The 26032-nt window shown below is 43.3% G+C and overlaps 1 protein-coding gene across 2 annotated transcripts in view; it reads left to right on the top strand.

Moving 5' to 3' along the window:
- TRIT1 (tRNA isopentenyltransferase 1) overlaps positions 1-11979 on the top strand; it is a 32502-nt gene extending 20523 nt beyond the window's left edge. For both annotated transcript variants that reach the window (XM_004678838.2, XM_012722710.1), the window contains exons 5-11: positions 1908-2050; positions 3746-3857; positions 4226-4338; positions 4585-4662; positions 8050-8159; positions 8458-8575; positions 11608-11979. In XM_004678838.2, coding sequence (XP_004678895.1) covers positions 1908-2050; positions 3746-3857; positions 4226-4338; positions 4585-4662; positions 8050-8159; positions 8458-8575; positions 11608-11777 — 844 coding nt within the window. In that variant the 3' untranslated portion in view covers positions 11778-11979. The remainder of the gene's footprint in view (positions 1-1907; positions 2051-3745; positions 3858-4225; positions 4339-4584; positions 4663-8049; positions 8160-8457; positions 8576-11607) is intronic.
- Positions 11980-26032: the final 14053 nt, after the last annotated feature.

The following is a 26032-nucleotide window of genomic DNA, read 5'->3' as shown; positions in this document are numbered from 1 at the left end:
TCACCAGAGACAGAGTGGGGAGCAGAACAGGCAGATCTGCTGAAACACACTGCTGAGGGGAAACAGTGGGCAGGACAGGAGAGGTCTGCTGTGCCATATGGGTCAGCCCCCTGACTGGGGATCAAAACTCATGTTGTAGTGGCTGTTGATAGCTTTATAGTGCTGAGATTTCACCCCTTATGCTACCAGGGAGGCCTGAGTTATGAACCATTACATGAGGGTTGTAGGTGAGTGTTTCGTAACCCTTTTTTCAATATTCCTCCCCCCCACACACCCAGAAGCTTATTTAGAAAAATTTTCCCTATTTATGCCTTTCCTTCCTCCCTGCCCTTCATGAAACAATACTAAAGAATAAAATTATTTTGACCATTATGCTCTTTTGAAGATCACAACCATTATAATGTCTATTTTTGTTCCATTGATGGCGTTACCACCCTGGTGCATGTCCTAGAATATAACAGAATAGAATAGGAGTATAGGACTGCACATTCTAGATAAATGAAGTTTATATTTTCAAGTTTCCAAACATTATTTTAAATGTTTTAATAGAATTCTTTAAAATATTTTTAGGGAAAACAGGAAAATTATGATGAACGTTTGTTTTCTGTTGTTTTATCTGCATATACTGGTGCTTGGGCCTGTCCTTATCCTATCCTTTTATTAGTCAGTTCTTTCTAACTACCTCTGCTCATTATGCTGTGTCTGATTAATGAGTTGAAAATTGTGTTAGTAAGAATCAGTTGTCTCTATGAGAGGGATGGAGGACTTTTCCCACCATCTTGAGACTGTAGTCTAACTTCTAGGTAACATCTGTAGTAACAGGTGTCTGTTACTACATTTTTTCCTCATAGGTCCTGTTCAAGTGACCAGGATTCAGAAAGACAAGGGGTTTCTGCTTTTGAGTGTTAGGGTTTCAGGAAGTGTAATTGGGTCAGGAAGGGAAAGATCACTTTCAAACTGATAAGTTGCAATCACCAGAGTGATAAAGTATAGATTTGGGGATTAAATTACTGAGTGCTGCATAATATAATAGATACAGAGTGGGTGGTTACTGAAGAATCAGTATGTGAGTTCTTTGGTGATCTTCGTGTTGGTAGAGTTCTGAATTAGTCAGAAGCATTCTTTATTAATTTTAGACATATTTAAAAAGAAAGTTGATGAGCTGGATATACAACATACTTTTGTACTGTGGGAAAGGCATTCCAGCAAGACTAGACATGTTAGCTTATACCAAAGTGTCCCAAACAAGCTCTTTTACTACTTACCTGAAAGTGCGTAAGCCCCATTCTTTCTGTATAGAAGAAATCTGAACCTGTTTAAATGATTTCAGAAATATTTATGTATGTTTAGAAGAATAATAAATTTCTTCTTTCACCTAAAGTTTTTGAGTGGCTGTAGGGTGGGAGCAGCCCTGGCCCTCATGTCTCTAGGGGATTGTGCAATAAAAGTGAAAAAGAGGCGGCCCTCCCTGGTGGCGCAGCGGGTTAAAGCACTGCACTAAGAAACTAAAGCCACTTCCGCATGAGTTCGATTCCCGCCTGCCCCGGAGGCGACCACATGGCGAGGCAGACCTCTCCTGACCCGCCCGCTGCTCCCCTCAGCAGTGTACTTCGTCGATCTGCCTGTTCTGCTTCCCGCTCTGTCTCTGGTGAATCCTCTCACCCTTCGCATCTCTGGCCTGTACCCCAGTTCTGTACGAATAAATAAATAAATCTTAAAAAAAAAAAAAAAAAACTGAAAAAGAGGCATCTGTGACAAGTAGCCTTTCTCCTTGTTTCACTTGAGAACATTTTTTAATGGGTTTTATGGGTGTGCCCCCTCCTCTTGTATTTATTTATTTAAAAATTAAAATTTTTCCTGTTACTGAGGTAACATTGGTTTACCCTCTCTCTTCTGAAATGACTTAGGAGCTTGCAAGTTTTTGAAGAAACAGGAATCACTCATAGTGAATTTCTTCACCGTCAACATGCAGAAGAAGGTGGTGGTCCTCTTGGAGGCCCTCTGAGGTTCCCTAACCCTTGCATCCTCTGGCTTCATACTGACCAGAAAGGTAAAAGCCTCTGGGTATCCTAGGGCCTATTTGATAGAGCTCATGTAATACATTACTAAATATAAGTGCTTAGAACCCTGAGTGACTCATAAGCTCTAAACAAGTGTTTGCTACTAATTTTACTGTTGTTGCCATTACTTGTTGCTTTAGTCAATCAGTGCCATGACAGCGCTACTTGTCTAGAAAGGGAGGAGGTGTACTTTAGGGTAAGATACTAGGAGTTGAGATAAGATGGAGTGGGAATGAGGCAGCTGTCCTGGGAAAGTTCAAAGGAGAAGGAGAAGACAGGCTGCTGTCAAGGGAGAGCTAACTCTCCCCACTATGCCCCCATGGAGGCTGGCCTGGAGGTTGGTCACTGATGAGTCTAGAAGCAGCAGGCTTGAGAAATGGGTAAAATGGTTAACTAGCTAGCCTGATGGTATGTGGCAGGTTTTTTTTTTTTTTTTATTATATTGTTGCTAAAGTATTAACAATGTTCTGAATGCCAAACAGTCAGTAAGCATTCAATGAAGTAGCATGTATTTTATGTAGTATTTGAATTTCAGGGATGAGTATAAGACTGTGCCTGATCTTGAGCTCCTCCCAATCTTGTGGACAGCAAATGATTATATATGATATTGTGATAAATGCAGCACTAGAGAGTGCTGTGAAGCTACAGGGAAGGGATGATATACATTCTCTGGGGGGCTGGGGGTCAAGACCAATTTATAGAGGTAATGTATGAGAGCTAGGTCTGGAAATAAGATTTCTGTGGACTGTATAGTATAGCATTTAAGAACTCAGTCTGTGAGCCAGACTGTCTGGATTCACATTCTTCCTTCACCATCTTCTAGCTACATAGATTCTAAGCAAGTTTACCTTTATTTATTCTTGTTTCACTTATATAAAATGGAGATAATAGTAGTACCTATCATTGTTTCGTGGAGTATTAGTGGAATTAGTAATACATACAGTGTGCCCAGAATGTGCCTCATAAATGTTGAGTTCTCAATAGACGTGACCTTTTTCAGGAAGATAGGCCAAGAAAAAACAGTTGCAGAGATGTGGAAGAGCACCTATAAAATGGTGAAAATTTGTGGTTAAATTTAATTTCAGTTACAGGTTTATAGAAACAGGTAATTTATAAATGAAAGTTTTATAAATAAAAATGTCCTACAATTGAGCATTTCTGTGATAATAAAGCTGTACTTGACCACTCCATCTGAATGATTATGACTCTATTCTTTGTTCCTCTGTCTGCTCAGTAGTTCAAGATATGCCTAAGATAGCTTTGGATTTAAGTTCCTTGCTCCTATCCAGGTTGTCATCTGAGAGCTCTTAAATGTGAAATAACACAAAGTACAGTAACAGTCACACTGGAGAAAAGTAAGAAGGGTATACCAAAGGGCTCTTAGCTGTCTCAAAAGCAAACAGTGGATATACATTCCATGCAAGAATAAAATAATTGTTTTTCCTAATAACTGTAATTTCATGTTTTCTCTTTATATTCTAAGAAGACATATGCTTCATCATGGCTCTTTATTGGAGTTGCAGAGTCTTAAGTGTGACTAAATATGAATTTTTATGTAATTTTTGGATGTTGGACCCGTTGTTCCATTTGGAAACAGTCCTCTTTGTGGCAGTTTTTCTTCATCATGTAAGTGTATAATAGGTACCTAATGCGTCTTGCTGGTTGATGGGCTAATTTGATTCAAGTTCTAGATGAGCGCTTGGATAAGAGGGTGGATGACATGCTTGCTGCTGGGCTCTTGGATGAACTAAGAGATTTTCACAGACGCTATAATGAGAAGAAAGTTGCTGAAAATAGGTGAGGTTTTGGCTATTACTTTGATCTCCTTTCCAGGCCTAACTTACAGTCAAAAGAAGATAAGCATAATACGGCTTTGGGTCTGCTGGTTTATTAGCCTTTGTCCTTGGGATTGGTAAGATTTGTAGGAAGGGTGTTTGATTACAGTTGCAGTTTTTTAATCTGTCAGACATTCCCAGAAATTAATTTCCAAGGAAAGTAACCTGGAACTGGTGTGGTATGAAGGAAGAAGGATTTCAGAGAGAAAATAACTGCTAAGGATCTCAATTTCATCATCTGTGAGCTGAATTGTTCAGCTAGATCATCTACATGGTCCCTGTTAGCTCTCAGATGCAGTGGCTCACCTGTTGATGCTCTCCTGTTCCCAGCCAGGACTATCAGCATGGTATCTTCCAGTCAATTGGCTTCAAGGAATTTCACGAGTACCTGATCACTGAGGGAAAATGCACACCAGAGACTAGTAACCAGCTTCTAAAGAAAGGTGTGAATTCCTCCATGTAAATAGCCTTGGACATCCTTGGGTGACAGAGCACCCTGTGGGTATGGTCTGAGAAAGCTGAGGCTAGCTGGCCCGAATGGCCTTCAGTTCAGAGTTGAACTTTTCATGTACTGAGTGGTCACTGTGTGCTGCAATGGCAGCTGTCCTTTCTGCTGGGCTGGGAGGGCCTTCCTTTTGCCAGGTTGACAGCAGATATGTGTAGGTTCTTATGTATACCTTATGTTTTAGGTATTGAGGCTCTGAAACAGGTGACGAAGAGATATGCCCGGAAGCAGAACCGATGGGTTAAAAATCGCTTTTTGAGTAGTAAGTCTCGTGTTTCTTTTTTACCCCTGTCTCTGTTTTCGGTGCACTATAAATGTTCTCAGCTCACCCAGAGAACACCTAGGTTTCTGGACCTATTCTAGGTCTGTAGGAGAGTCTTGTATAAATGATTGTGAGGGGATATCTTCCTGTGACATCTCTGAAAGCATCTTGCAATGAAGAGAATGTCTTATGCTTTGACCACACAGTACAGTCTGTAGTTAAATAGGAGCAAATAGCAGCAGTATCTTGACAGAGTTGGTGCTCAGGGTTGATTTTAGCAGTCAAATTTCCCTGAGGAGGCTTTTCTAATTAAAATGGTTCCCTGATGGTACAGGGGGTTAAGTTGCAGCACAATAAAGTTATCCGCGGCTGCTTCAGCAGAGTTCAGTTCCTGGCCCCGGAGGTGACCCACATGGCACAGCAGACGTCTGCTGACCTACCTGCTGCTCCTCTCAGCAATGTACTTCATTGATCTGCCTGTTTTGCTCCCCACTCTGTCTCTGGTGAATCCTCTCACTGCCCCTGCACCTCTGGCTTGTATTCCAGTTCTGTATGCATAAATAACAAATCTTTAAAAAAATGATAAAAATGGTTCTTGGAGTAGGTGAGCAGTACACAAAGACAGAATCTTCCCCAGTTCTCTTAGTAGCAGCAACATAGTGTTCAGGTTTATGTTCAACTGTAACTTTAGTTGAGCAGCACTTTTTATTTATTTTTGCATATAGAACTGGGGTACAGAACAGAGGTACAGGGGCGGTGAGAGTATTCATCAGAGATGGAGTGGGAAGCAGAACAGGCTGGCTGACAAATACACTGCTGAGGAGAGCAGCGGGTCAGGAGAGGTCTGCCGCGCCATGTGGATCACCTCCTGGGCCAGGGATCGAACTCTTGCTAAAGTGGCTCTAGCTTCTTGTTGTGCTTTAACCCACTGCGCCACCAGGGAGGGCCTTGAGCAGCACTTTTAAGAAAAGGGGGAGGAAATTCTTGTTCTTTTAACCCTAAATCTGCTGCTATCAATATGTTATAGAGTTGTCAAGTAGTTATTCTTTCGTTTTTGTAGATCAAGAAAAGGAGGCTTAGAGAAGTTTAATAACTTGCCAGAACCTCCTAGCAGAGTATTGAACACGGGCCTAACTCCAAAGTCCACATTCTTCATAACATTCTTCTTATTTCCTTCAGCTATAATTTTTTTATTATAATAGTTTAATTTTACATCATTTTATGCCGTTTTCCATCTCAGTTGTAATCCCCGTGGGTTTCCCATCACCGATTCACCTGTGTGCCATCACCATAATCCAGTGCACTTCAACCACCCCCCATTTTTGATCCCATTCCCCAGTCCACCCCCATAAAATATCTCTGGTATAGTTGTTCATTATTATTGTTTTCTCCCCTGGTCCTTTATGCTCCTGCTATGAGTGAAACCATCCGATATTTTTCTTTTTCTTTCTGGCTTATTTTACTAAGCATGATCCCTTCTAGCTCCATTCATGTTGCTGCAAAAGGCATGAGTTTATCTTTTTTGTTTGTCCTTCAGCTATAATTTTAGCTGGACAGCATTAGTATTGGGCCTTGGATAAGAAATTGTGTGGTTATGAACTTAAAGGAGAATAATTTAACGGAGATTAAACATGAGTGAAACCCCATCGTTATCTTGTGGGCACATTTTTAATAGGCTTCCAAATCATCCATTATTTACCTTTTGCCATTAAGCTTCTGCTTGCAGTTACAGATAAGGACAGCTTAGGCCTTCACCCCTGCTCCCAGTGTCTTGGAACATAAGCACCTTGGTAAATGTGTTGACCACTGTACTGCTGAAATTCTCTCTTGCTCTCACTCTCCCGGAGTGCTCCTCTCCAGTGTGGTTCTGGTGCCAGGAGGCTCTTTACATATTATTCTACTACCTAGCTTTCTCGGCATGTGCTATTAGATAGAAGGAGTCTTTGCGTCAGCTGAAATTGAAGTTCCCCTCTGTAGGTTTCTAATGCAGCATCTCCTCTCCCTGGGGCTGACAATTAGTCTGTAACAAAAGATTTTTTTTTTTTTGTAATGGTTTAGAACTTCCTTCTGTGGTGAAGCCACAACAACACCCCCATCTGAGTCAGGAGGGGTTGAGGGCATAGTGCATCGTGTGCCCATTCCTCATTCATGTGTATGCCGGCTCGGGCCCTGTGCTAGAGTGAAAGGCACAGCTGCCTTGTAAATCAGGAGCTGAGTGTGATTGGCCAGGGCTGGTCTGCTGGGATAGGGTTCTGGCAAGAAGCCAGAGGGACTTCCCCACCCCAGCTTGGCCTTGGACCCAAGCCAGAAATAGCAGCTGGGAGCCGAGAACTTGTTGAAAGGTGCTTAGACAGGGCACAGAAGCCCAACAAAAGGACTTAGAGGGGAAAGGAAAATATAGAGTGGCCTGGAAACAGGTGCAGAGCTTACCAAGGCCAGGTGTGCTGTGGATGCTGCATGCACCCTCCCGGTCTCACCTTTCCATGTGGCGGCAGGTGCAGCCCAGTCCCGTTTATGAAGAATCTTCTTTGTGGTTGGCCCAATCAAAAGACCAGCACCTGCCAGCCGTTGGCATCCCAAGGACTTTGATGTTTTTGTCTGTGTGGCGATGCTCTTTGCCTGTAGGCAGCCAACGTAACCTAACTGCAGAAGATCAACTGGTGTGTCCGTAGACTGGGGAAGCTACCAGATAAACTAATTCTGGCTGATTCAGGTGGATGAAATGCCTGTAGCTATACTATTGGCTACCTCCAGTCACATCTCCATTCAGAAGTAGTTACCAGAGGGTGTTCTTGAATACCCCTCTAGCTGTTTCCTAAAAGAAGGGGCTCACCTGCTTCAGTTCCTAGGCTTTATAGTTTTCAGAATCAGCGGCTCATTAACTGAAACTGTTCTGGCCCTACATTGGGTATGGTATCAGTGAGTTTTGTGAATGCCAAACTGCCGAAGGGATATGCACAAACTTGAGATTAGTGTCTGTTCCTAAAGAAAACTCTGTTACCACAGAGAGTGGTATATATAGACTGTAAGCTGATACAGTACTTAGAGTAGGCATTTATGTTAAATAGTTACTTTTTTCCTCCTGTGATATATATAGTGCTTTATTGTAGCTCACACAGTGTACTATCGCTATAACCCTACTCTGTTTTCCTGAGTGATATAGAAGGTCCTATACCCGACTCTCTGGATTATACAGCTAGACTTGTTGGCCTTAGGCCAGTCAGTCATCTTGGTCTTTCTTGGATTGTATGTAGTTTTTGGTTCATGTTTCTGGTTAGAATGAATGACATAGAATGTTTATTTCTTTGGCCTGAGAATTTGGAGAAAGGAGCAGAACAGATTACGTTTTAGAGGCTGACTTCTCACTCTTTTTTTTGTCATCATTAGGACCCGGTCCCAGTGTTCCCCCGGTGTATGGCCTAAAAGTATCTGATGTCTCCAAATGGGAGGAGTCTGTCCTTGAACCTGCTCTGGAAATCGTGCAAAGTTTCATCCAGGTGATTATTAAACATGGTACGGTCTGTTTGGTTTTTGGACAGCTTTCCTTAGCTGACACCTTTGTTGCTATGTCAGGGAACCTTTTCCATGGAGTAGCACAGAAGGGCTGGCTGCTTTTCAGTTGCTGAAGGCTGCATTTCTGCTTTCACATAAAGTTTTTGCTAAAGTCTCTTTACAGCCCACCTGCTCTCAGGATGAGAAAAGGAACCAACCCTAGGAAAATCCTCCTACCTTTGCTATCAGATAATAACCACATCTTTTTAAATTCTTCTTGCCTGTCCCCCCTTGTTCTTTCAGGGTCTTAAACCTACAGCAGCTCCAATAAAGATGTCATGCAATGAAACTGAAAACAAAAGAAGTTATCATACATGTGAACTCTGTGATCGCATCATTCTTGGGGACCGAGAATGGACAGGTAGAGTGTAGGGAAAGCATGGCGATGTCTGGGAGGGTGGGCCCCACAGACTCAATGAGATTCAGGGTCTTTGCAAGGTTTAGTGCTTACTGGAAAAGGGATGGCCAGATTTCTCTAAGAGTCTGTGCTCACATTTCATGGAGACTTTCCCAAACTGGGAAAATATCTTGTATTCTCAACTTTAAGGGAACATCATATGCCTTCAACTTGAGCTTAAGTAGGTATTTTATACCGAAAGGTTGGCAGCCAGCTTCCCAGAGCTTCTTTAACTTTGGTGATCCTGCCTGATGGGAGTTTCTTGACATTTAGCGTTTGGATCTCAGCGGGGGTAAAATATCAGTAGGATTATATGGGAAATCAGTAGGCAGCTCACCGAGAGACCATTAGGAAACAGAAGCAACTGGGAGGGACAGGTAGTGCATTTATTCCTCAAGAGGACATTCTTCACAATTGGTGTCTCCTGTCAATTTTAAGTTAATACCTTGAAATGGTGGTGTTAAAACGATGTGCTGAAAAGTGTTAAGGGGAATTGTGACAGTAAGGGAAATTGTGTAAAGAAATAGTCAAGGATAGTATTTTTCTTTTTAAGGTATCCCTGACTAACCCAGGATCAGCTCTGTGATCACATTGAACTCCCCTGTCAGATTTCTATAGTTATCCAATCAGACTCCAGAGGACCTTTGCCTCCAAGTCTTGAATTTACATTGCATTTAAAAACTCATTCGTTTTAGGCATATTGGGGCTTGTAGTTCACCCAGCGGCTGGAGTCCTTCTGTTTAGAGCACTGCTTTGCATGGGATTCTCATAGAAGTAGATTTTTCTCACCATCCCAACCAGTAGAATGATTAGTTCTCTTAACTGGTAACTCTGGCAAAATGAACTCCATTGTCAGAGACTGGGGACGGCTGTGATTGCCCGAGCAGCCGAAGAAGCCTCGATTGTCGTTGGTTTATAATGATGAAAGGGGCAGAGAAAGAGAGTGTCGGATTGTTTTTTCTAAAGGAAACTTAGTGATTCGATTTGTCGAATGTCCTTCAGGGATAGCCTTAGAGAAGCAACATTTGTGAGCCTTTGTGAGCTTAGCTTGTGTAAGCCCTTCTATAGTGCCATCTGTCAAGCCCTCGCTCCCATCTCCTGCTGCCATGGAGAGCCTGTCCAGAAGCCCATTTTTTGCCTTAGGCACTAGCTGGAGAACAAAGCTGACTTTTCTCCCCAACTAAACTTTTCTTTGATTTCTAACCTCCTCCTTAGTTATTTTTGTTTCTAAACTCTTTAAAATTTTTTAATAAATATATAAAAGAGAACTTAATCTAGTCTCTCTCTTTAGGCATACCCAAGTAAGATTTGCTTGAGAAAGAACAGGTTAGTTTTTAAAGGGAGCATGTGTGAGCTCATCAGAGGGCTGGGACTGTCTGGGGTGAGAGGTCAGAAGTTGGTATCAGGCAGCAGTGGCTTTTCAGTTTCACGGCTTCTGTGGACCCTCAGAAGTGACAGAGAAGAATGCTTCTTGTTATCCCTGTGCTTGGAGAATATGAGCCTCGCAGGTTAGTCTTTCAAATGGCTTATCTGAGCCAGGCATACGGTGTCCCTGTTCCAGCAAGGAAGAAGTGGGAAAGGCAGTGCTGAGTGCTGTAGGCCTGAGGCAAGACAGATTGAAACAGGATTTAGATTTGTGACTTTTTCACTATGAGAGTTCAAATGTATCTGTAACAGGAAGCAACCCTATATTGGAACCCCAATTCTGGGAGGTTGGGTCTCTTAGTAAACCAGATAGCTAACCCTCTGTGTGATTTTGGACAGATTTTTAAGACGTCTGTGAACTTCATTTTCTTTCTGTGAAAAATGAACTGAATAGTGCTGTCCTGAAAGATTGTTGTGAAGGGTCAGGATATCAAGCACCTTGTAGGGTTCAGTTGATACATGTTTGGTTTATCTGGTTTGCTAGTGTGCTGCCGAGGGTGTGAAGAAAAAGGAATCTTGTTAACTGTTGGTGGGAAAGTAGATTGTTCCGGCCCCGTGGAAAGAAGTGTGGAGGTTCCTCAAAAGACTAAAAGTGAATTTGCCGTACGACCCAGCAATTCCACTACTAGTTATCTTTCCAAAGAGCACAAAAATATTGGCCCTCCGTGGTGGTGCAGTGGGTTAAAGCACAGGATTGTGAAGCTGGCTGCGGCTGCTTCGTGCAAGTTCCATTCCCACCCTGGAGATGACACATGGCGCAGCAGGCCTCTCCTATCTCCCCCGCTGCTCCCCTCAGCAGTGTACTTCCTCATTCTGACCATTCTGCTCCCCACTTCTGTCTCTGAATCCTCTCACTGCCCCTGCACCTCTGGCCTGTACCCCAGTTCTGTGTGCATAAATAAATAAAATCTTTGAAAGAAAAAAAAAAGGCACAAAAATATTAAATCCGAGAGGAAATCTGCATGCGTGTTTATAATAGCCTATTTACAAAAGCCATGGTATGAAGACAACCTATCCCAGAACAGATGAGTGGGTCAAAAAAATGTAGTGTGTGTATATATATATACACAATGGAATATTATCAGCAATCAAAAAAAGATAAACTCATGCCATTTGTGGCAACATGGATGGAACTGGAAGGGATTATTCTAAGTGAGAAAAATCAATACCAGTGGATTCACTTACATGAATCTAGAGAAACCAAATGATCAGACAAACTGTAAGGCTGTCTCTTGAAAGCAGACTGTAGATCTGAACACATAGTGAGGGTAGGGAGAAAGGAAAGAGTAGAGAACAGTGGAGGAAGAAGTGTGGTCGAGCAGGGTGGAAGACTGGCACTGTGGTGGTGGGAAAGCGATGGGATTGCACCTGAGGGAGGAGATTCTGCATTGTGAAAAGATAAACAAGTGTGTTTAAAAATAAATAGGAAAAAACGTTAAATGCAAAAAGCAGCTATTATCATTGTGTGTATTAATCCTGTTGTTAGAGAATTGTGTAGTTAATCTTATGCCCTGTCAGGATTAAGTCTAGGAAATTCTAATGATTTTTTGTTTGTTTTGGTTTTGTTTCAGCACATATAAAGTCCAAATCCCATGTGTACCAACTGAAGAAAAGAAGAAGACTGGACTCAGATGCCGTCAGCCCCACAGAAAGTCAGTGTATTTCCCTAGACTGTGACAATCAGCTTAAAGAGAAGGGATCCCCAGGGCAGAAGGATGGAGAGCTGAAGTCCAGTGTTTAAGAAACAAGTCCAGTGGCCTTTGGAAAGGTGGCAGGAGTCCAGTTCTGGAGGGAGGGCTGTGTCTGTCTCAGTCTGGCCTGAGGAGTGCTGTGCAGAAAGCTCCCGCCATTTTCCTCCATTCAGTGGTGTGGTTTTTTGTTTGTTTGTTTGTTTGTTTTTTAAAGATTTATTTATTTATACAGAACTGTGGTACAGGCCAGAGATGCGGAGGGTGAGAAGATTCACCAGGAACAGAGTGGGTAACAGAACAGGCAGATCGACGAAACACACTGCTGAGGGGAGCAGCGGGTGGGTCAGGAGAGGTCTGCCACGCCATGTGGATCTCCTCCGGGGCAGGTGGGGATCGAACTCAATGCGGAAGTGGTTTAAGCTTCTTAATGCAGTGCTTTAACCTGCTGCGCCACCAGGAGGGCCTTCAGTGGTGTGGTTTTTAAAGTTTCATGTTCTCAGTCATGAAACAGCAGGTCTTGTCAGCTACTCATGTGGCTGTTATGTCTGATAATAGTGAGTTGGGAAGGGAATTTATTAGCCTTAAAGGATCCATTTTTTTTAAAGCACAGATTGCCATTTTACTTTCTTGAGGATCTTTTATGTCATAAATACCAGGGTTCACTGTATCCATTAAAAAACAAGCTTTGTGTCTCAGATCTGGCTAAAAATAGCACATTTTTGGACACTTACAAAGGACTTTGTGAGCCACAAATCAGGAGTTCTGGATTTGAGCGAGTGGTAGGAAAGAAGCAGCTCCATAAGAGAGCTAAGTGACCCAAACCACTGCTGGAAGTCTGTAGCAAAGGAGAGAATCAGATCACGGTAATTGTGACGTGGGACTTGAAAACTAGTGTTTGGCATTTGTTGAGCTCCTCTTGTTTGATAATTATTGTCACTGCTCTCTGTTGAATGAGGAATCTATTTTTATTGAAAAGTAAATAAAGAAAAAGTTTGCAAGATCCTTTGTAGTCCTTAAATATGAGTGAGTGAATGAGTGAGTGAAAGAATGTATGGTTTCATGTTTATCCTATACAATATGCTCTTGTTATCAACACGATTGCTTTTTCTCAAACTTAGCACTCTTCGTGTGAGTAGGCTGTCATTTTTAAAGCCAGTGTTTATGGAACATTTAGTATATTCCTAGAAAATATTTGGAGAAGGACTTAGAGATTTAAGTTATCCCCAGTTGGACCTCTCTCTGGAGTGAACTTTGCTGGCAGCAGTGTTAAGTATGTATATGTCATATATCTAACAAAGTTAAGTGAGCATGCAGCATGGTAGTGTTGCATCAGCACCACCATTCCCAAGACTTTATCACCACAAACAAACGCCCTTCCCATTAAGCAGTAACTCCCCATTCAAGCAGTATTTTATTTGTTGAGAATCAACTATGAGAGACCTTAGTGTAGGGAGAAATCAGAAATAAAATGAGATGTGATTATTGTTTTCTAGAAGCTTTCAAATAATGTTTATATACATAAACAATCATTCTAGGTAAGAGAAGTCAAAGGCTGGAAGGCCTGTATAGAATATGGTGGAAGAAGGGACATTTCTGCTGGACCTTAATAAGAAATTTATTGCAAGCTAAGTAGACAAGGAGAGGACAAAGTAAAAGAACTATCAAACTTGATTAACCTCTTTCTAAACAGTGCTTAAAGTTCATCTCCCTCACCCACGTTTTTTTAAAACATTTTTAAAAGTACTTTTTTTAGATAAAAGTATATTTCACTAAAGTTGTTACATAGTTCAGAAATCAAAGTGACAACAAAAGACATTCAGTGAGAAATCTTGCTCCTGTCTCAATCCCTTTCTTCCCCCCAGAATAGTCATTTATTAGTTTCTTACATATCTTAAGTTGTTAAAGGCACAAACAAACAAACAATTTACAAGTATATCTTTGTATTTTCACCTCTTAACTGAAAAGATAGCATATAAAGTCTTAATCTGTTGCCTTACCTGGTGGTAATACAGGATGGCAATACCTGGGGATGTATGGATTTCTCCTAGGCAGGTCTCTGGTTTTTAACCTTAGACAACTACCTGAGAGCCCCCAAGCTGACCCCAGGCTATAAGCAGCTGAACTTCATTCAGCTTCCTGGGAATTCTCAGCCGGCAGCCAGCTCCTCCATTCTAGAACTTTCTATGTTCCAGGTGCTGGACTAGATTTGGGGACACAGTGGTGAGCAAAAGAGTCCACACTAGTCAAATAATTATGGCACCACAGCTGCGGTAGCTGAGGACTTGCCCCATCTCGAGAGGGAGTGGGCATGCCGTGGAGAGGCGTGTGCTAAGGCTTTCGGGACAGGGGTCTGGGTCAGGCCTGCGTTTGAGGTGCCATGCCACTTGAACTGGGCTTCTCAAATTCCAGTAGCTTCTCTTCACCTTCCTCCCCCAATCTGTGAGATGGGCTGTGCTCTCAGCTTTTGCACCTTACACACTTACCAGCTTTGAATCTGAAGAGTAAATTTTCCTCTGGTCATAAAAGAAATGATCATTGTACCGACCCCTGATGTTCTTTATATTAAGCATGATGTAATTTTCCCAATTGATTTATGAATTACTTCAGGAGTTAGTTGGGTAGAGGTGTTTCCACTTTAAGTGGAGCTAAATACTTTCTGTGAGCCGAGCAGAGCCCAACATTTTATATACATATTCTTCTCTCACAGCCCTGAAAGGGAGATACTGTTTATTTTCCAGTTACCAGTGGGGAAGCTGAGGTTCAGTAAAAGTGCAGCTAGTAAGTGGCAGCGCTGGGACTGAGGTGAGACAACGGATTCACAACGCAAGCTGTTGAGCACTGTGTTAAGCTGCCTGGTTTTAGGGTGGAACCTTAGTCTCTTAAATGCTCTTGACTCAAGTTGCTAAATATGTTCTAAAGCTTAAAAAAGTTTCACTAGACTAGCAGGAAAAACTAGTTTCCATAATCCTATCTCAGAAAACCTTTAATTCTTCTAGCTGGAATACCTGGAACTGTCATTGTTTTTCCTATGACAGTTAGAAATATCTTGAAAGAAAAAAAAAAAGTACCTAATGAAACACCTAAGTTTCAAACACTGTGCTCTTCTTAGAAACTGTAAAGTCGGCAAGATGGAATTTCTTCACCAGCAGCAGAAGCCTTGGGGAGAAGACAGAACTTCTAGAAATCTGTTTGGTACCTTGGTCTGAGGCATTGTGCTGAGGTAATTTCTCCTCTGCCTGCGACCTTTCTGAATGACTGCTATTGAGGGTCGGGAAGGAATGCAGTTCTTCCTAGAGATTATTCAAATACAGAGATGAAAGAACCCTTAGCATCTTCTTGGGTAGACAGTAAACACACCAAATGTGTACGTTCCACAATTACAAAGTTGTGGCAAAGCCAGGAAAAACCTCAGGTCTGTCACTCAATTCTCAACCACTAGTAAATCTCCAAATAGTTTTGTTTGGAGTCAGGGAAGGATCATGAGAGCAGCTATGAGCTCTTTGCTTCAACCTGGAGTGAGGATGAGAAAGGCCATTTTTTATCCTGACCTCAGCTAATCCCTTTGCTATAGGCCCAGTGCCCAGCTTATAGCAGTGCTATCTCTGGTAATTTATTTCTCACTGTGAGCTGTTAGGCTCACCTAGCTCTGTCAGTAAGAGCTAAGCTCTTTATTGAGATGTAATTGACATGTAAACATCTCTACTAGGCTTTATACAATGTCTACAGTGCAGACAACACATTTAAGTAGGTGGGAGATATTTTGAAAGGAGCTATATTCTCAGTTTAAAGCATTTTACTTAATTTTTAGTGCTAAGCAAGAGAACAGTTTATCTATAGTCTGGGTACATAGTTTGATCCTTTGTAACTCTCAGCAATTGTTTGTATTCTTAGCGTCAGTCCACATTTGATAATGGATTTTTTCTCTTTAAAACAACATAACTAGGGGCCCTCCCTGGGTGGTGCAATGATTTAAAGCACAATACTGTGAAGCGGTCTGCAGCCACTGCAGCATGAGCTCAATCCCCAGCCAGGGAGGTGACCCACAGGTCACACAGCAGACTCTCCTCTCTGTTCCCCTCAGCAGTGTATTTCAGTCAATGTGCCTGTTCTGTTCCCCACTCTGTCTCTGGTGAATCCTCTCACTGCCGCTCCCCCCATATCTCTGGCCTTGTACCCCAGTTCTTATAGGCATAAATAAACAAAACTTAAAAAAAAAAAAGATACTAGAAAGCAAGCTTTTATGAATGCAGTAAACCTATTTAGACATCAACTATCTGTTGAGTTGATTGCATGAAATCTAAGTGGGTTGCTAAATGATCTCCTTTATTTGTTAAGTAGCCTTTAACCAGGATGAAAAAATTTGGGGGCTAGTAGCCACAGGAGATTTCATTATTTATCACCTACTTGGGTGGTTAGAAACATTTTTTTTTTTTAAGTTGGCTAACTGATCACTTGTGATACTATTCTGAAAATGTACAAAGAAGAGAGAATGGAAGCTATCCAGACTCAGAATAGCCTTACAAACAGTTGTATTAGAAAAGGGTAAGCCCTGTAACAAAGACACTTACAGTCTTTAATACAGTGACTAAGAGAAACAAAGACGTTTGTTTCTCACATAACAGCTCTGAAGGGAGTTAACATTTCTGAAGTGAACAGTCTAGGTCAGTGGGGCAGGTCCAAGCTGTCCCAGCGGTTACTCAGGGACACGGCTTCCTTATATCATGTTGCCTCTCCAGCCCGGCCATGGTCCAGGCTGGCTGATCACTGGCTCCAGCCGTTAGGAAGGGGAAAACACACAGGGCAGCACACATATGGCCTCCAGGCCTCACCCTCCAGTGGCACATCCCCTTCTCCTTGCCCTAGGCCAGAGCTTAGTCATGTGGTCACCCCCAGGAGCCTGAGAAATAGAGTGAAGCCATGTGCCCGCAAAAGGGAGAACAGATTGTGGTGGCAACTTGCAGTCGCCACTAACTCAGCCTGGTGGAGAGAACATCAATTTACAGCCTGGCTTAGTTAATCAGCGCTGATAACTTGCTAGGTGCAAGTCTCTTTTCCCAGTCTGAGAAATCAATAAATGGTATGAGCTCTGAAATATTTTTAAAAATAAGGCTGGAAAAAGTCTTCAGCTGGTGAGATTTTAAAACAAGACTAAAGAGAGCATTATAGGGAATATGAGACTGAATGAGCCTCAGGGTCTGGACAGGGAGGAAAGACAGGAGGTATTTCGGCAGCAATGTGGGTCATCTGAACTATGGACTACACCTACTTTCTGACTTTTTCTTATGTTAAAAACATAAATAAGTAAACCCCAAAGTGCTATTCTTGTAGCTGAACACACTCCTAACTAATATTCTCTGTGTGACCTTGGGAAAATTGCTCAGGCAACCTTAGTTTCCTCACATATAAAATGGAGTTATTGCCTCTATTCCAGGGACATTGCAAGAATGAAATGAGGGTCCTTGGAAAAAGCGTAGTGTTTGGTACTGAAGTACCTGGTAAATGGTGGGTATAAATTGATTTTATTTACTTCATTGGAGAAAAATTGTTAATGTGCCTATAGTGTTGGTTTAGGGGATGGTGTCAGTTTCCAAAAGTTATTGGGGCAAGCTCTGACATAAACTGACTGGTTTGGACTGATGATCCACAATGCTGATGACCAAAAACAGTGCCTCGGGCTTTCTCCACCACCCAACGAGGCTTCAGCTACTAGCTGGTACTGTTGTTTTTAATGCATGTGATTCTCCCTGGGTTAGCTCACTTGCTTGCACTGCTGTCTTCATCTGAAATGCCTGTTTACCTCATGAACTCCTGTACACCCTTGAGGTCCAGATCGGTTCGAGTCTGCTACACGCAGCTGCAGGCCCCTCTGAGGAAGTTGCTTCCTCCTCTGTGTGCTCTGCTAGCAGTTAATTCATCACATTAACGAATACTTGTACAGTGCTAGGTGCCAGGCATGTTCTGCGTACTTTGTATGTGGTAAATCGCAGCTCTCTGCGGTAGCATCGTCATTGTTATTATTCTGTTTTACAATTGAGGAAACCAAATAGAACAGTTAGGTGGTTTTCCTGAGGGCAAGCTAGGATTTGAAACCCGATGGGTGGCTCCACAGTCTTAGTCTGTGGTCTTAGTCTGTGTTCTTACCTCCTTGTTACAGCACAGATCACCTGTAATTCCCTTTTGCTCCCACTGGAACAATTCTGCCAGGATGTGAGTCTTAGCTTGAGACTAAAATGGGACATTGCAGTGGCACCTGCTGCTGGACCTTGAGGCTAGTTCCTGAGTGTTGACAACTGCCCACCTAAATGCTCTTGGAGGGCTTACTGTGCCAGGCTCTGCATGATAAGCACATGTGTATCTTACAGTGATTTCTTTTAAACAAAGGCAACTTCTGATACCCATTTTTCAAACAGGCACATATACCCGAGAGCTTACTGGTGGCTGGCACAGAGTAGACATGCGAGTATCAGCTGAGTGCTAGAGAGGAAGCTCATGAGGGCAGGGATTTGTGTCCATTGGTAACTGCTTGAGCCCTGCAAGGTGCCTGCTGCTTGAAAGACAATAAGCATCTTGAGTTGCGATCTGAAGCTGCGTTGGACAGACACCATACTGGTACTTCCCCAAGGGCTCTCGTTTAGGGCTTTTTAAATGTACAGATCATTTATGTCCCACGCAGGAGGCAGTTGCTACCTGTGCTCAGCCCTGGGCCGGTGCATTCTCAGCTGGAGCAGACACCTGTCTTGGAGTAATCAGGTGTGGGGCATCTGCCTGAAAACAAGACTTAAAATCACTTAGTTCTGACCCTCTCTGGTGGCACAGCGGGTTAAAGCACAGCACTAGGAAGCTCAAGCCACTTCCGCATGAGTTCGATCCCCACCCCGGGAGGTGACCACATGGCACGGCAGACCTCTCCTGATCCGCGTGCTGTTTCCCTCAGCAGTGTACTTCCTTGATCTGCCTGTTCTGCTCCCCACTCTGTCTCTGGTGAAGGCTTTCACCACCCGTGCACCTCTGGCCTATACCCCAGTTCTGTATGCGTAAATAAATAAATCTTTTTAAAAAATCATTTAGGCCTATTTCTTCTGTCTGAGCTTCCTTGTTAATATCTAGAAATTGAGGGAATAAAAGCCTTTGTGTCAGTGTTACTTGTGGACTCAGTAATGACTGCGTCCTCCTCGATCCACATAATGAGTAGAATTGCATGAAGACCAGCTGATGACTGAAATACCAATCTACCCTTTTCAGACTTTCACAGTCAGAACTTAAACATGCCTTTCAGAAATGACCTTGCTAGAGACACTCATGACTTTGCTTTGTTTTAGGTTGTCAAAATGGAAAGGAATTCAAGTTCACTTGTTTCCAAACATGTTTTTGCTCTGCTTTTTTTTCTTTTCTTTTCTTTTCTTTTTCTTCCCCCAAATGAAACCTTAACTGAACTACAATATAGAATCTTGATTGAAGCAGAATAGTTTAGTCTCTGGTGGGGCAGCGTGCCTTGAGCCCTTTAATTCTGTCACCTTCCTGGTGGGACATTCTTTTAAAATCATTGGTTTAGATTAGCTATTTCATTTCACAGATGGAGAAATGGAGGCCCAGAGAGGTTGAGTCACCCATGACAGTACAGAGAGCAGGAAAGTGGTGATTGGAACCCAGGCCCTGGCCCAGGCGTTAAGTTCTTCTAGCTGTGTCTTGCTGTGCCTGGCTGTGCTGAGAACCCTTCGGCAGAGAAGTTGCATCGTGTGGTCAGTGCACGATAACTTCACCTGGACTAACATGAAGGCGAGTAGAGGACTTTGGGAGCCAGATAAGAGCTTTGTAATTAAGAACGTCTGTTTGTTAATTTATTCAACAGACTTAATGAGTACTTACTATTCACCACTCTAGGTGCTAGAGATAGACCAGTGCACAAGACAGCACATGTCTTCAAAGAGTGCAGGTCTTCGATGCTATTTCAATAAATGTGATAATGCTATAATAGAGATGTTTGGGGAACATGCATGATTGTGCCTGGCCCAGCCTGGGAAGGCTTTCTGAGGAAAAAAAAAAAAACAAAAAAAACCCAGAAAAACAAACAGGAGTAGATCAGGTGGGGGAGTATGAGAAAGAAGTCTGGAGAAATGTGTAAACCAGTTTGTAAGAAAGGGCCTGTAAACCATTAACTGGAAGATAAATGGTGGTAGGTAAGAGGAAAGGGTCAAGAATAAGGCTCAGGATTCTTACTCGAGTAATTGGCCAAGATGGAGAGCATCAGAAGGAGAGCAGGATTCGGCCAGGGATAGAAGGTATATTTAGTTTGGGATTTACTAGGACTGACAAGTCTGCAGAAAATTCTGATGGAAAATAGAAGAAGGAACTGGATATTCAGGTTGAGCCCAGAGAATTCTGGGCCAAAGATTGTGATCTCTAAGTCATCAGCATTGATGGTATTTGAAACTATGGAAGATGAGGTCACTCAGGCAGGGGGTGTAGTGAGAAAGGGGCACAGCAGAACCTTGAGGAACACTGGCAATGCAGAAGAGCAACTTGCATCAGTACTGACATGAGTGGCGGGGAGAAACCAGGTGGCCGGGATCGCTGAAGCCGAGTGGGGAGAGCTTTGAGAAGGGAGTGGTCAGTAGGCAAGAATGTGTAGGGAGGCGGTGTGCAATTGAAAGGAGAAACATTCCGTGGATTTTAGTGATGAGGACATCAGTGGCATCCTGGGTAAGGGATGGTTCTTTGATGGTGAGAAAATGGAAGCTACATCTTAGTGGTTTGAGGAGTGAGTGGGAGGAGGGAGAACTCACACAGTGAGTGTGGTCCAGTCTTTAACTTAGGAAAGAACAAGAGGGTGGCTGCTAGAGCAAGGTTTGGGGTTGGAGGAATTTTTTTCCTTATTTCTATTTTTTAGAGATTTATTTATTTATGCATATAGAACTAGGTAGAGGCCAGAGGTGCAGGAGCAGTGAAAGGGGTCACCAAGGACAACGTGGGGAGCAGAACAGGCAGATTGAAGAAATACACTGCTAAAGGGAGCAGCGGGTAGGACAGGAGAGGTCTGCCACGCCATGTGGGGATCGAACTCATGCTGCAGTGGCTTGTGGATAGTTTCACAGTGCTGCACTTTTACCTGTTTTGCCACCAAAGAGGGCCCTGTTTTCCTTATTTCTGACTCATGTTTAAAACTACTTGGAAGGGTTAATAAAGTACTAGAAAATGGGCTAATTTTGTGAAAGATTGGGAGTAATGCCCATGCCAATATGACAGATGTCCTTTCTCTCCCCACTATCTGTAGCTGGAGTGAGCTGACCCATTTGTCCTGTTTGCCTGGGTCTTTGCTGTTGTGAATGCTCAAAGTTTCATGTCCTGGGAGACCCTTTTGTCAGCACAAACCAGGATGGTGTTTGCCTGTGGCATAGATTTTCCTCCATAAATTTAAGTAAGAAATATTCCATAGTTGCAGAGAAGGAATATTTATTATTCCTCTGAAGATTTACCTCTGAAAAAGACCTATTACAAGGAACAGAAGAAAATGTAGACAGTCTAATTGACGTTTCAGTAGACTTCAAAAAGGTAGTACATAATTAACTTAGAACCACAAACCTGGCTGCAAATGAAATATTCCAAGATAAGAAAGGATTTGGAGGAGATTAAAAAACGTGGCTGTTGAATTAAGACATGCAGGGAAGTAGTGAGTGGTGGAACATACTAGTTCTATTTAGTAAAGAAAATCAACTTCAGATGGTCTCCTGAAACACAGAGAAAGCGTAAAGACATGAAAATAACATAGAAGAGGTAAGAAGGGCAGAACAATGAAAGCTGAATTTTAAGAATTCAAAAATGAATGGACTAGTGATTAATAATAATGAGTGAAAATGTTGAGGGCTTGCTCTGTGGCAAGCTCTTTGTAAACCCTTCTATGTGGGAATGAATTTAATCCTCATACAATACCACGGCATTGCTATTATTATCCTCCCTGGGTTTTGCATATGGGGAGACTCTGAGACACAGGTGAGCTGAGCAACTTGTGCAAGTTTCCACAGGTAGAAGCAAGGGAGCTGGTGAGCCCAGGCAGCAGGCTGCAGAGCCGGCCTGAGGTGCCAAGGATTCTGTCTGGTGCTGTAACACTGAAGCCGAATGACTTGGGCTTTCTTTCTGGTGGTGTCCACTAACTGCCAGACTCAATTCCGCTGCTGGGAAAATATCAAGAGACAGATTGGGTTCCTGCTTAAAGAGAACTTATATCCTAATTTAGACAGGAAGAAAATAGACTGGTAAACTAACAAGAAAATTTCAACAGGTATCATGACCTATGAGGAAAAAACCCCACAAATTTAAGTAGAGAGTAACTAGAGTTATGTGTGTGTTGAGGTGGGTGTCACTACTGTAGATGGCACAGCAGGAAGGCCCACTGAGCAGGTGACCCATGAGCCCAGAATGGTATAAAGCCAGCCATGCAGAATTAGGAGCCAGAAGAAGCAAGGGCACAGGCCCTGCGGTGGGAACAGTCTCAGGAATTTCCAGGACTGAAAGGAGGAAGTGTGGCTACAGAGTAGGCGAGAGGGAGATTTGTGAACAGTAAGAGGAATGGCCAGGGGCTAGCCGAGTCAGATGGACATGGAAAGGAGTTTTTATTTTATTCATTTTATTCTAATTGCAACTGGAAAGAGTTGAGTTGAGGATTTTTTTGGTTTGTTTTAAAGATTTATTTATTTATGCCTACAAGAGCTGAGGTGAAGTGGTAGGTTGTGGGGGGTGAGAGGATTCACTAGAGGCAATGTGGGGAACAGAACAGACAGATCTACTGAAACACTGCTGAGGGGAGCAGTGGGCCAGACAGGAGAGGTCTGCTGCGCCATGTGGGTCACCTCCCTGGACGGGGATCGATTTCAGGCTGCAGGGCTGGTAGTGCTGAGACTTTAACCCCTGCTCTATCAGGGTTTTTTTGTTTGTTTGTTTATTTGTCTATTTGATTTTAGCAGGGGAAGACTCTGGTTTACAAGTTAAAAGATAAGTCTGACTACTCTGGAGAATGGGCTGTAAGGTGTTATGTCTGGAATGTGGAAGCAGACAGAAGTTCTGGCTGTAAGCTGGGTACTGAGCCCAGATGTTTTAGGTGGGTTGATAGTAGCACCAAGTCCCTCTGCTCTGGGGCACCCCCTTCCCCAGTTTATCTAATCACATTGGCTAACTTTTGTAGAGAAGATGGTTCTTTTGTATGTTGCGGGGGTGGGGGTGTGTGTGGGGGGAGGGGAGGTTAGAGATTCCAGCCCACTTAGTGGTAAGTACCTGGTCCCCACTCTGGGTCCTCCTGCATTGCCCAAAGCTGGGCCAATCAGATGACTTGTGAGAATTTCAAATCGCAACTGTGTTTTTGCGGGTGCTCTTGAACAGGGAAATGTAGCAGCTGTGTTTAAGTATAGAAGCAAAATAAATATTTACTTTATGAATGGGATCATGGCATAAAGATCTGCAGGGAAGAAGAAAAGAACCAGATGTAGGAGAAACTGGGGACTAGGAGGGGAGCGAACAGGCGTTTGGTGCTTACTCCTGGCTGCTGGGTTCTGATCCTCCTGATATCTAAGTTGCTTCCTTGGGTTCCTGGGATGGCTGTTCCCTGTTAAAAAAGTATTTTTGGGGTAAGTAGATTTCTTTTATGTGCCCCCCAAGGATCCCTGTCCCAGGGCATGCACTTTCTCACAACTCCTGTACTCGGTGGCCCTCTGGGGAGTGAGGGCCCTTGTTCCCACAGCCTCACCTACAGAGCCTCAGTTACCTATTTTTGTTTTTATCTAGTTTTATGGGCCTATAATGTTATCTTAAAATTATTGAATTTGCATTTACTTTATTCACTGATAAGCCCATCATTTTCCTTAGATAACTTTATATTCATACTGTTTATATTTTAAGTCCTTTCTGAGTAGAATCCAGTTTCACATTTACTTAGCTCAGTCAAAAACGTATCTCGTTTTTGTTAATTTTGTTTGTATATTGACACTCATGTTTTTCCACATCGCTTTCCTTTTTATATCATACAGAAGGTAAGATACAAGTCCCTCCTACCCACCTAGCATCTTGGCACTTTACGTTAGTGGGTTGTACATTAAATTGCATCTTTGAAACCAACCAGTAGGACAAAGTGGCCCTTGAGGGGCCAGCAGAGCTCACCCGGAGTAACTCAGCAACCTGGTTACTTGGACCTTTGTCCCCTGGGCTGTCTGTGACTCTGAAGTGAACACACTGGCTGCCTTCCTGGTAGAGCTTCTGCCTTCTGGAATAAGCCTGCCACCCAGTCCAAAGAGGGTCTGAAGACGCTAGGACTGGCGGGGGTTTAAGTGCTCAAGAGCTGCATTGAGAAGAGATCTGACACCACACCACAGAGTCTGAGCTAGAAAACAAAACCCACATCTCTGGCCACAAGGGCCTCCCAACAGCTTTAGAGCAGAGGTGCACACAGGTGTCTCCAAGCTCCGTCCTAGGATTCAACCTTCCCCCTGGACATTTCACTGGGGTCCCACGGGCACTCTGAACTCGATAGTACAGCATGGAACCACCTTCTCACTATTCCCCAAACTGCCCCTTCCTTCTCTTCCTAACCTTGATTATACTGATCTTACTTCCAGCCTCCCATCACCCAAGCCAGAATCCTGGCTGTGATTCTCAACCCCTTCTGTGACCTTAGTCACAAGGTCTTAGTCACCTGTATTTGTTTCATGTTGCTGTGGTCATAAATAACAAGTTTAATGTCTTAAAACAGCACAGGCTTATTATCTGACAGTTGGGGAAGTCAGAAGTCCGAAACAAATTTTACAGGGCCAAAGTCAAAGTGTTAGGCTGGTTCCTTCCGGTGGCGTTGGGGGAAAGGCCTTCCTCATCTCAGCATCTACAGGCTGCCTACATTCCTTGACTTGTATCTGCATCACTTCAATCTCTGCCTTCATCTTAATTGCCTTCCTCCTCCTCTGTGATCACCTGTCTTCCTCATAACAAGGACCCTGGTGATTTACATAAGGCCCCTGATAACCCAAGATAACTTCCCTTTTGTCAGATCCTGGCTCATACTGCAATGTCCCTCTCGCCATATAAGGTGACATTCATTGGTCCGATCATTAGGATGTGGATATCGTTCCCTCCATCCGACTGCCTCTGCTCCACAGGGTCACACTGCCTTTCAGGGAGGCTGTTAAAGCAACCTCTTTTCTAATTGGCCTCTGCCTCTTGGCCTGCCCCTCCAATCCATTCTACTTCTAATTGCATCTTTTCTGTCTCTTGATTTGTAGTTTATATTGACTCCCTTGATTATCAGGATAAAGTCTGAACTCAGGGTCTTCTGATGGACTCAGGGTCTTCTGTGTTCACCTGCTCACTCCTTCAGCTAGATCCCCCATGAGGGCCTCCCTGGTGGCGCAGCACTATGAAGCTTTCTGCAGCCACTACAGCAGGAATTCGATCCCTGGCCAGGGAGGTGACCCACATGGCCCAGCAGGCCGCTCTTGACTTGCCTGCTGCTCCCCTCAGCAGTGTACTTTACTCAGCCCACCTGTTCTGCTCCCCACTCTGTCTTTGGTGAATCCTCTCACCCCCTGCACCTCTGGCCTATACCCCAGTTGTTGTATGCATACATAAATAAATCTTTTTAAAAAGTAATTTCTCCACCAGCCACTATAAAGTTAGATTCAGTTCCTCAAGACAGAGAACAGTGATTTACAGAGCTTGAAGCCAAGCTCCTCAGGTTTGAAAACCAGCTCTATCATTTGGTCTTCCGTTTGGTCACTTTAAAAATCTGGTTCCCAAAGCTTGTGGCGCTGAGTAGCTTTTTGGAAGTACTTCCTAAGACAGTGTGTTGCCTCTTGTGCCATCAGTCCATGTTCTTTGGGTCCAATTGATGCTGAGTTCGGGATATTCTCCCCAAGCCCCTGTTTCCCTGGGCCTTCTTCCTCACCCCTTCATGGCTCAGCTCAGTGTCCCTGTCCCTGCACAGATCCCCCTGCTGTGTCTCCCAGCACATGTCAGAGCTCTGGGAAATCAGAGCAACTCGGAACTAGAGAGCCTGTCTTCACAGCTATTTGATGTGTATAGGAGGAAAACATCCTAAAATACCAATATTTGTGCTTTTCTTTGCCACACTTCCTTGTATGTGAACCTGCCCCTCATCAGTCAGAAGATGTTTTCACTTTGCCTTTAAGAACTGGCATTTTATGGAAAGACTCAAAGAGAAGGGTAAAACACTGTTTGGTTTTTCAACTTCCAAACTACGCTTTTGTGTGGATACCCATAGAAGTGTCCACAAGTGAGCTTTATGGAGAGAAGGGTTCTTGACATCCCAAAG

This window comes from Condylura cristata, unplaced genomic scaffold (genome assembly GCF_000260355.1).
Source record: "Condylura cristata isolate star-nosed mole 26May11 unplaced genomic scaffold, ConCri1.0 scaffold00008, whole genome shotgun sequence".
Lineage (NCBI taxonomy): Eukaryota > Metazoa > Chordata > Mammalia > Eulipotyphla > Talpidae > Condylura > Condylura cristata.
This window is presented reverse-complemented; position numbering and strand designations above follow the sequence as displayed.